General features: G+C 52.9%; 1 protein-coding gene across 4 annotated transcripts in view; it reads left to right on the top strand.

Annotated features, from left to right (window-relative positions):
• Chid1 (chitinase domain containing 1) overlaps positions 1-11217 on the top strand; it is a 35902-nt gene that overhangs the window by 6850 nt on the left and 17835 nt on the right. For all 4 annotated transcript variants that reach the window (XM_008854433.2, XM_029556795.1, XM_017803560.2 and 1 more), the window contains 7 exons: positions 1488-1637; positions 2655-2804; positions 3334-3466; positions 4507-4551; positions 5510-5616; positions 6810-6871; positions 10801-10893. In XM_008854433.2, coding sequence (XP_008852655.1) covers positions 1527-1637; positions 2655-2804; positions 3334-3466; positions 4507-4551; positions 5510-5616; positions 6810-6871; positions 10801-10893 — 701 coding nt within the window. In that variant the 5' untranslated portion in view covers positions 1488-1526. The remainder of the gene's footprint in view (positions 1-1487; positions 1638-2654; positions 2805-3333; positions 3467-4506; positions 4552-5509; positions 5617-6809; positions 6872-10800; positions 10894-11217) is intronic.

Raw genomic sequence — 11217 nt, 5'->3', positions numbered from 1 at the left:
AGTTTTCCTTTTTTTTTTTCTGTCTTCTTGAGATAGGGTCTCCCTGTAGCCCCAGCTGGCTTGGAACTCACTATGTAGACCAGGCTGGCCTTGAACTCACAGAGATCCACCTGCCTCTGCCTCCCGAGTGCTGGGCCTACAGGTGTGCGCCACCACGCCCGGCAAGTTTTACTTTTTTAAAGTTTCACTTATTTTATCTGTATGAGTGTTTTGCCTACATGTAAGTGTACCACATGCATGCAGTACCTGCAGAGGCTAGAAGAGGGCATCAGATCTCCTGGAACTGGAGTTAATGGACAGTTGTTAGCCGCCATGTGGGTTCTGGGAACTGGACATGGATCCTCTTCAAGAGTAGCCAGTTCTCTTAACTGATGAGCCATCTCTCCAGCCCCCAGAAAACTTAAAAAAAAAAAAAAAAGGAAAAAAGGCCAGGCATGGTGGCACACACCTTTAATCTCAGCATTTAGGAGGCAGAACCAGGCAAATCTCTGTGAGTTCAAGGCCATCCTGGTCTACATAGTTCCAGGCCAGCTGGGGCTACAGGGAGACCCTGTCTCAAAAAAAAACAAAAAAAAAGTTTTATTTGGGGCTGGAGAGATGACTCAATGGTTAAGAACACTGGCTGCTCTTGCAGAAGACCTGGGTTCCACTAACAACCGTCCATAACTCCAGTTCCAGGGGCTCCAATTTTTTCTGGCCTCTGTAGGCATTGCACGCATGTGGTACACTTACATACATGGAGGCAAAACGTTCATACATATAAAAAGCATATCAGCTGGGTGTGGTGGCATGTGCTTTTAATCCCAGCATCCAAGAGGCAGAAGCCAGTGGATCTCTGTGAGATTAAGGCTAGCCTGGTCTATGTAATGAGTTCCAGGCCAGCTGGGGCTACAGGGAGACCCTGTTTTAAAAAAAATGAAAAGTATTTCTTTTTTTTTTTTTTTTTTTGAAGCAGTGACTTGATATGTTGCCCAAGCTAGTCCTGAACTCCCCTGGACTCAAGCTTTTGTTTCAGCCTCCCTAGTAACTGAGACTGTAGGCACTTACCACAGTGCATAGCTTTGAAAGCTAAACATTTTTACATAATAAACTTGAATGGTCTTTTCTTTCATATCTTCTCTCCTCATTGATATACTTGGAAAAGGCCTCTCTGTCCTGGAATCATGTAAGTAGATGTGCATAGGATCATCTGTGTCTCCATTATTTTACACGTCAACCCCACTGTTGCTGAGGTGTCTTTGGTTTTGAGGGGAACGTGGGAGACAGTTTTCCTTGATGGCTGGTCAGGATAGCCTTGGGCAGCTTGAGGTTGTCTGAGAGGAACCAGTGGCCTGGACAGGGAAGCAAAGAACTGCTGGAGACTTAATTCCAGCAACCAGGCCTGGCCTGGACAGGGATCTGTCCCTCGGACCCAGGCCCTGTTAGGATAAGGTTTCCGCCTAACCCGTGCTGGTCATCTGCCCTCGTGTTCTTTGCTCTCTCTGCAGGCCCCTGGACCCAGAGGTTGGATCCTACTGTGATACACCATGTGGTCACTTCTCCATGTCCTCTGGCTTGCTCTGGCCTGTGGCCCTGTTCACACCACCTTGTCAAAATCAGATGCCAAAAAAGCTGCTTCAAAGACTCTTCTGGAGAAGGTAGGGGCTTGGGGTGACCACAGCAGCTGAGGGCTGAGCTGTACATTCTTCTTCCTCCTGCCTGACTGGGATCATAGGATCGTAGGAGGGACCTGACTTTTCACACAACCATCTGACAAGCCAGTGGTAGGCAGCCGGGTAGCCTGTGTTGCCCTGGGGATAAGAAGGATCAAGGCTGTGAGTGAGCAACCTCTGGAGCTGGACTCTGAGGGCGATGGCTAGCTCTTCGGTGTCCGTGCCCTTCCTACCTAGGGCCTGTGTCCTGTGATGGTTGCCATCTTGCTGGCTTTCCCCCCTTGCACCCCCGCTGAATTCACTCATCGTCCCAGCTCTCCTGAGATGTTCTGGGGACTGTAAACCGTCCAGCCAGCTCCTCAGTCCTAGCAGTCCCCACACGGCTGGTCAGGCTGTGGTCTGAGGGTCATTCCTATGACCCAGGCCCAGACGGATAAGTGCTCTGTGCCCTGAGGCAAAGAGCCCATACAGTGGGTATCTCTAGCTCCTAGGCCACACAGATGAGGCCGGGAAGTGGAATGCTGTCAAGGGAAGTTGAGCTGGGCCCCAGAGTGTGGGTGGAACTGGCAGGTGGAGACTCTAATGGAGAACTTCCAGGAACAGAGGTGGGGTAAAGGCATTTGTCAGAGCACCCAGGCTGGGGGCCTCAGGTAGGAATTGGCCAGGGGGATAGCATGTGCCTAGCATGTCCTCAGTGTATGGACCTGGGTGTCTAGATGAGCGTCCAGTGGCCTGGGTGCTGAATGTCAGTCTTCATTGTGGAGTAGGCCACTGTCACCTCTTGCTGGCTCTCATCAGTAGAATGGCTCCCAACAGATGCCACTGTGCTCACTGAAGGCTAGAGCTCTTCCGAGCTAAGTCACCTGCTATGGCTTTGAGTCTCTACCCACAAGTCTCCAGATGAGCAGTGCCATGTTGAGCCTTGCTGCTGCCACTGTCACTTTGAATGCAGCATTCCATGCTGAGAACACGTTAGCTTTTTTCCCCTCACTTTTGTTTCAGACTCAGTTTTCAGATAAACCTGTCCAAGATCGGGGTCTGGTGACAACGGATGTCAAGGCTGAGGACGTGGTTCTCGAACATCGCAGCTACTGCTCAGCCAGGGCTCGGGAGAGAAACTTTGCTGGAGAGGTCCTGGGCTACGTCACTCCAGTGAGTTGGGGCTCTGAGGCTCCGGTTCTCCCTGCCCCATGAGTGGCCTCCTCCTGGCCTGTGTTCTGCTCTTCCTGACTGCTGCTACTGCTGCTGTAAGGCTGTGGGAGAGATGCCACCATGGAAATGTCAGCAGGAAGAGCACCAGAAAAGAGTTTTCTTGGGACTTTCTCCTTGTGGCTGCTAGTGACCCTATCTATACCCCCTGAATCTATAGAGATGGGCTCTGGGGCTGACTAGCCTCAGTTGCCAGTCTACAGAAACATATGCACATTAACTCCGGGTTGGGGCTCGCAGAGATAAGCAGTAGTCACCCTGGTAAGGGGAACATCAGCCTGAATCCCAGGCAGCAGGCAGCAGCCCCAGCAGCTTTGCTGAGTGGAAGGAGGGAAGCCTAGGCAGGGGACTGATGGTAGTCCAGGCTGAGCACTATTGGGAATGGTCCAGGGCATGTCCCAGCATCAAGAGTGACAGCACCATGGCCATGCAGGGGTGTGCTTACCTGTTCTTTGTCTCCTTCCTCCACCAGTGGAACAGCCATGGCTACGATATTGCCAAGGTCTTTGGGAGCAAGTTCACACAGATCTCACCCGTCTGGCTGCAGCTGAAGAGACGTGGCCGTGAGATGTTCGAAGTCACAGGCCTCCATGATGTGGACCAAGGTTCTTCCACTTCTTGTCTGTGCTTGCCCTGGGGGCTGAGAAGAGTATGGTGTGTGAAAGTGAAAGTGTTTGTGTGTGCTGTTGAGTGAATATATGTGATTCGGTATATGCTGTGACTGTTGAGCATAGGAATCTATCAGGTTGCCTGACTGGGCTTGGTAGTTCAGGCCTGTAGTACCTGCTACTCGGAAGGCGGAGGAGGAGACTTACAAATTCAAGGCCTGTCCGGGTGTGACTCAGGATGTGACCCTAACAGGTTTGTAACTGTGGGTGTGAGTGTCAGGAACATGTGGCCTGTTCCCCGATGCCACATGGCTGGGCCGGAGTGCAGGCCTGGTATGCAGGGTGGTGGAAGGACAAGTGGGGCATGGTGGGCCAGGTGAAGGTAATTCCCAAGATAGTCACCACTGTGAGGTCCTTTGCAAGGCTGGTCAGTGTCCTGGTAGCCACAGGAAGTGAGATGCTGTCCTGGAGATGACAGATTGAAGGGCACTAGGAATTTGTGCCTTCTCCTCTCCTTTCAGACTCTGTGACCCCAGGGCTGTCAGCGTGCCTTCCCTTGCATGTCAGGGCTGCATGTGAGTGCAAGTTGAGCAGGCTCTGAGGCAACTTGTACAGCCTCTGGGCAATAAAGGACACAGGCCTTTGACTTCCCCTTCTTTCCCTTCCTTAGCAAGTCTGCACTTGGTGTCCAGGGAGGCATATGGGCTTGAGTATCTGCTCCGCTTATGGCACACGCTGTTGAAAGGGCCTAATCTACACGGCTGAGCCACATTTGGGCTCTGACAGAATTAGCAGGGGAGGCTTGACTGGTTTTGGAGTCCTGAGACCAGGAGTCGTTTTCCCTAATGCTGTGAGAACCGTAGGAAGATGATAGGGGGGTGGGCAAGGCTGGGGACAGGAGGAGGGAGTGGAACCAGAGAGAGGGAGGATAGGGGTGACTCAAGGTTGCCCCTGAGCTAGTGGAGGGGTCGGCGATGGTCTGAATCTTTGGACTAGACACCTGTCCCTGCACCAACTGTCCTTTCTACCTCCCACAGGGTGGATGCGAGCTGTCAAGAAGCATGCCAAAGGCTTGCGTATAGGTGAGTCCAGCAGGCCTAGGCATGGTCAGGTCAGTCTCAGCCATGCTGTGTAAATGGCACAGCCTCCCTGGGAGTGGATAGGGGCCTGGGGTCCTTGAGCATTTCTTACAGTCCAGGTTGTGCTACTTGAGAATAGGTTATTTTCCTGACAGTGCTGGGCCAGGGCCAGCCCCTACTTGGTGTTCATGGCCCCTGGGTCAGCCCACGCCTTGGGCTCTCCCCTTGGCTAGGTTTGACCCACCAACAACAGCACGTTCTTAGCTGGTCGTCTCACCTGCATAGTTCTTCCTCTCATGTCTCCCTTCTTTGCCTGTCCAGCAAGCACTACTGAGTCCCCTGGAGCCAGACCCTAGGCTAGATCTAAGGGTGACACTGCCGCTCCCCCACCTGTGCCTCTGGCTTACAGCTGGTAAGGGAAGGACACTTTCCCCAAGGAACAGCAGGAGCTTGGCGGTAGCAGAGGAAGTTTATGGGGTGCAGTCTGAAAGGAGACGACCCAAAGTTCAGGAGTAGTGATAGGGCTGGACTGGAGCACTAGGGGTCTAGCCTGGGACTGGGACAGTAAGCAGGACACAGGGCCTCTGCAGGGCCAGGAGGGAACCTGTGGTAGGAGTGGAAGCCATTGGGTCAGATTGAGGTTGGTGATAGGTGTAGGTGGGATAGCAGCATCCAGGATCCAAATGAGCTAGAGTTTGGCCCAGCCACTTTGCTGAAAGGTGTGGCCTTGGGGTGGGGCTGTTAGTATCTCTCTACTCCCTCCCTCTCCCTGCCAGGCTGTGTGGTGTGGGATGTCCACACTGGATCTGTGGTTGCCTTGGGGGCCCCCCTGCTTGTCACTGCAGATTCTGCTCTGCAAGCCAAGGGGATACCTTTTTGGCAAGTGGCAAGCATCAGAGAGTAATTCAGTGTTTCCTGATCACAAATTTGTGTGTGTGTGTGTGTGTCTGTCTGTCTCCAGTGCCTCGGCTTCTGTTTGAGGACTGGACTTACGATGATCTCCGGAGCGTCTTGGACAATGAGGACGAGATAGAAGAGCTCAGTAAGACTGTGGTCCAGGTGGCAAAGGTGAGACCTGTGTGCTCTTTAGGACCTCCAAGCTCAGGCCCCACTTCCCCAGACAGGCCATGCTGCCCCTCTCATCACACCCACCCCCTGTGGCTGGAGCTCCCTTGGGCCTTCTATCTCTTGTCTTCCTTCAAAAATTTTTAAATTGCTAGGTGTGGTGGCACACGCTGCAGAGGCTGGTGGATTTCTGTGAGCTCAGCCAATGTAGATTGGTCTATGTAGTCAGTTCCAGGCCAGTTAGGGCTACAGGGAGACCCTGTCTCAAAAAAGACCAAAAAAAAAATTTTTTTTAATTGCTGGATCTGGCGGCTCATGCTGTAATCCTAGCTCTTGGGAGGCAGAGACAGATGGATCTCTGTGAAATAGAGGCCAACCTGGTCTACATAGTGAGTTCCAGGCAAGTTGGGGCTACAGGGAGACCCTGTCTCAAAAAAATTTTGTAATTATATTTACTTATTTATTTGTGTGTATGTACAAGTGCATGTGGGGGTGTGAGTGCACAATCAGAAGACAGCTTTGGAGAGTTGGTTCTCTTCTACCATGTGGGTCCCAGGGTTTAAACTTAGGTCATCAGGCTTGGCAGCAAGCTCCTTTACCCTGTGAACCATCTTGCTGCCCCTCCTCTTTTATTTTGAGACAAGATTTCATGTAGCCCAAGCTGGCCTTAAACTCACTATATAGCTGAGGCTGGCGTTAAATTTCTGCCTCCCAAGTTCAGGATTACAGGCAGTGTTACTGTGCCAGATGACTCTGCTCTTCTTGCCTAGCTTTCTTCTAGGGTATTTCCTTGTGCAACCCATGCCTTCCAGGGGGAAGCACCAATCATACCTAGCCTTTTGCCCATAGGAGTCCCTCGGGAGTCCCAGGAGTGGGAAATTTCTTGTCTCCTGGGCCGGAGAGCTTCCTTTGGCTGAAGTCCAGTTACCTTCCTTGGGGTGGGCCCATCCCTGGTAGACACCATTATGCCTGGTTGCTATAAGGTGGAGAGCTGTGGTGAACAGAATACCTGAGCACCACGGCCCTTTTGCTATGTGCTGCCCCCTTCAGAGGGACCAGTGAATGTGTAGTGCGAACTTAGGTCTTGCCTCATGAGTTACTGGGCTACCTTGACAGGTGCTGAGCCAGTGGCTCTTTCTGTCTTCCCCAACCCCCCTAGATTTCCATTTCTCCTCACCTGCCCCCTTTTCTTTCAGAACCAGCATTTTGATGGTTTTGTGGTGGAGATCTGGAGCCAGTTGCTGAGCCAGAAACACATGTGAGTGGGGTGTGGGCAGCTGTTGTGTGCTCTTCCTGACCCCTGTGTTTGGAGGAGCCAGAGGAAAGACCAAGGGGAAAGGGAGCTTGTTTGGGAGGGCCTGCATTCCTTGGGCTCTGGGCTCTGGGTTAGGAATGAGATCCTTTGAAAGGTGGAAGGCCTATGCAGAAAAGCCATGAATGGCCATGGGGCAGGTAACTAGCCCTGACCACATCGCTGTGCTAGCCTGGAGGCCCCTTGTGCATAGTTAAAGGGAATGGGGCATCCTCACCCATGAGGACTCAGAAAGAGAAGGGTGGCCAAGTCTGCCACAAGGTCCAGCGTGGACATAAGCAGATTCCCTCTCTAAGTACAAAAGAGCCATCCTGAGATGTTGAAAGGAGGCTACATATGGCCAGGACCTGGGGTGTGGTGGTCACAGTGTCCCCTGAGGAAGGAAGGTCCAAGCCCAAGGGAGGAAGCTGCACATGCCCTCATGCTCCTGGTTGCCATAGGAGCAGGCAGCCCCCAACATGCCTGAAGCTCATGGGATCCCACTCCCCTTGCCAGTGTGACCAAGAAAGGTTGGAGTGGTGGAAAGCGTCAGCAACTCCAGCACAGCCCAAGGCTGCCTGTTGCCCTGAGGAATGGCCCTTCCTGGGGCCTTAGCTCAGGCTGTCTGGTTCACTGGAAGCAGCTACCTTTCCTGGCTCTGTCACATTAGAAGTTGAACCTCAGAGAAGATAGCACAAGGAACATTTTGCCTGGGTGGACCTGGTGTGGTCCTAAGGCAGAGGTTGTGCAACCAGTGGCAGGTGTCTAGGCAGCAGAGGTCTGCAGCTAGCTGTCAGCCTTTTGGGTAAGCAGTAGATTCTGGAATCAGCTCCCTTCCCTTTCCTACCTAAGGGAATTCCTCTTAGATTCTAAGATATAGCCCAGAACTGAGTGAGCCAGTCTCTGGTCCATGCCTACCCTACAAAGGCAGGCCCCCCTGGTGTCGCTGTCACCTGCCTTTCTGTATGCAGAAGGCCTGCAGGTCTCGACTCTGCCCACTGGGAGGCAGCATCCTCACCCTCTTATGGCTGGCTCTGGTTGGGGTGTAGCGCTATGGGGGAGGGGATGAAGAAGTCATCTGATGAAGGGATGTGCAGGACCTCCGTACTGAGAGCCAGGTATGCCTGAACCTTGCCCTTGATTAAAGACCCCAGCCAGGGGAAGAAGATAAGCAGGAAAGCATGTATCCCCGAGTTAGTGGGGAGCCTGCACTGCCTCTGAGGGACCCCAGCTCTGGCCTGAGGGCCAGGTATCCCCGACTCTCAGCCATTAGATAACCCAGGGCCCCACCAAAGCTGACCTGGCACTCTGAGGGTGGGGGTTTGTCTGAGCAGGAGACCAGCTCTGCTGCTGGCTGTCCTTTCTGCTAATCCTGGAGACTAAAGATCTTTTAATCAGAGATTTGCTGTAATTCATTTGCGTTTCAGCACATTCAGTAGGCAGTGAGACAGCTTCATTGTGTTGACAGGTCGTTACTATCAGAGTGGGAGGTCTAGGATGGGAGACAGCCTGAGCAGGGGAAGTGGAAGTAGGGGCAGCCCACATGACCCTTTGCCCAGGGGACAAGGCTCCTGAGCAGCAAAAGCCAGCTGGTTTGGTGAGTCCTTTGGACACTATCCCAGGATGGGCCTGGCCATGGCAGTACACAGTCGGAATGTTTAAGGAGACCAGTGCTCTGGTTACATCTTACCTCACCATTACAGGCATCCATCCTAGATTTGAAGTGCTAGGTCAGGTTAGCAGGGCCGTGTTTGGCACACTCAGCATGTTTGCTTGCCCTTGGTCCAAGGTAGTGGTAGGACCCGTGACTCTTGGCCAGCCTGATGCCTGGCTTTCCTGGAGCATGGGGAGGTGTCAAGGAACTGCCTGACTCAGCCATGGAGACTTTTCTCAAGAGTGCCATCTGTCACTGAGACAGAAACTGCCAGCCAGTCAAGGTAGGAGGGGCTGTGCAGGCAGCCCTTCGGGCCAGCTAATTTTAGGTTCCTATAAGCGCAAGCCCTGCTTAGGCTTCCCACCAAAGTCCTTCAGGGAGAACTAAGCCGTTCATCCTCATGAAGTACCTGTTGGTTTGAGCCTCTAGAGCAGGTAGTACTGTGGACAGCAATCTAGGGCCTTGGCCAGCCCTGTCAGAAACTTTTTCCATTTACAGAGCTGTCCCCCCAGGTCTCATCCCAGCACATACCAAGGGTCCTGTTATAGTCCTCCCCAAAACATGGAAGGCAGAAGTGGTAGGTGAAGTGATGGCCGTTGGAGGCAGCAGCAGATTCTTGGGTTTGTTAGCCCTGTAGTAGCCCCACAGCCTGTCTCTGAAAGAGGCTGGTCCCTCTGTCCTTTAAGACAGAGGTGGACAGACTGCTAACCAAGTGTCTGTTTACCCTACCCCCGAGTTTGTCCATTCCCCAGTGTGCCAGTCCCAAAACTGGACTCAGAGCCTTCTGATGACATGCATCGGCCACTAGACATAGGCCCAGAGGCAGGCTGCCTGCAGGCTCTGTTGGGAAAGTCCTTGGTAGGGACACCACTACTGCTAGTCCCTCTAGAGCTGTGTGTGGGGTGTCCTTACAGAGTCCCCAAGCCCAGAGTGGCTACAGTGTGGGCCCTTTGAGGGAATAGGGTAGACTCATTCTTATCTTCTGAGACCCCTCACAGAGTTGTCTTGGGTGCTTCTTGGCCCTTCAGTCTGGTATGTCCTGGGGAAAGGCTATCCCGCTGTTCTGGAGCCAGGCAGGCAGTTCCTCCCTAGGTGTGGTTGACTTGCCTGGCTCCTGGGCCTCTGGTCCTTTGGTGCATGGGCAGTATTCACCTGTATAAGTGGTATGCCAGTGGGTGACCGCCCACAGAAGTGTTAGGATGGGCCTCCCCAAGCCTCTTCTCCATCCAATGTGATCTGTGCTTTTGATGCCACCTGTGAAGTAGGCTCCAGGCCAAGGAAGGACAGACAGACAACTGGAACTTAAGTGATTTTTTTAGCCCCTCATGGCTAGAGTTCTCACATTGGAGTCAGTGGCATTCAGGTCAGAAAGTTATAGCTCAATTTGGGCCATATCAGGGAGAACAGGCTATCACTGTCCAGTAGTTGGCCACTGAGAGGACTCTCGCCTTACCCACCCTCTGCAGAGATGCACTGGGGGCTGGTCCTGTGACTGGTGGGGGACCCAGCCTTGGCCCTATGGATGTAGGACTTGGCATCCCGTCTGCTGATAGGGCTGTCCCCAGGAGTCCTGCTGTAAGAGTTTCACACAGCACCAGTAGAACCTCCCCGAGTGGGCACAGCACAGTAAGCTGAGGTTATAGCAGCTACACTGGGTCAGCCCCTTTAAGACAAGCCACATTCAGGGCAGCAATTGGTGTTGGACACATCATGGGCAGTCCACTCGCCACCTACACTGGTCAAGAAGTGAAGGGTGGGCTCCCAAGCCATGTGGGGGGAGAAGTCCATATTTGTCCTTGAGGCACGCCGCCAGTCACCGTCATACCTCCCTGACTAGTCCCCCATCTGTTGGCCCCTGTATTCCTGGTATCTCCTCTAGGTGCTCTGCCCCCTCCTTTCTTCCCAGGGCTCCTACCTGATATGCCTTTTAATGTTTTCTGTGTTTTTTCATAGCACAGAGGTGACTAGGATACAGTGTTTCGGGGCTCCCAAAACCTAAAAAATAGACTTCTGCTGTGGGACACCCAAATATGAGGAAGGGCAGGCCCACTTGGGGTATAGGGTCACCTCTTCCCCAGGTTCCTTGTGGGTTCACATTGAAGAGTAGGATAGGAACCCTGTGAAGCAACTCTTTCTGCAGAAGGGCCTCAGACGGGGGGGTTCATCTGCTGTGTTCTTGAAGCATTGGATGCCAGGGAGCCCCACAATGCCCTGGGCTGATCTTGCTTCTTGGTTCTTGCAGGAGCCTCATCCACATGCTTACCCACTTGGCTGAGGCACTGCACCAGGCCCGGCTCCTTGCCATCCTGGTCATCCCACCTGCCGTCACCCCTGGGTAAGTGCACTCTAGGGGTTGGGTCAAGGGTACAGGCCCCCTCTCATCAGCGTGACACCCCCCCCAATCCCTGGATGTTAATCACCTTGTGCCTGGGTTGGGGGAGGGGAGCTGTCCTTGAGTGTTCTCACCTCTCATGTCTTCAATGCAAACACACTGAGAAACTAAGGAATTTGCCACTTGAGAATTCACTTTTTTTTTTTTTTTTTTTGGTCTTTTTGAGGCAGGGTCTCCCTGTAGCCCCAGCTGACCTGAACTCACTATGTAGATCAAGCTGGCCTTGAACTTACAAAGATCTGCCTGCCTCTGCCTCTCTCCCAAGTG

The sequence above is a fragment of the Nannospalax galili genome, unplaced genomic scaffold (genome assembly GCF_000622305.1).
Source record: "Nannospalax galili isolate Female #2095 unplaced genomic scaffold, S.galili_v1.0 scaffold507, whole genome shotgun sequence".
Classification (NCBI taxonomy): Eukaryota; Metazoa; Chordata; class Mammalia; order Rodentia; family Spalacidae; genus Nannospalax; species Nannospalax galili.
Note: the sequence above shows the minus strand (reverse complement) of the source record. Positions and strands in the feature narration are given on the sequence as shown.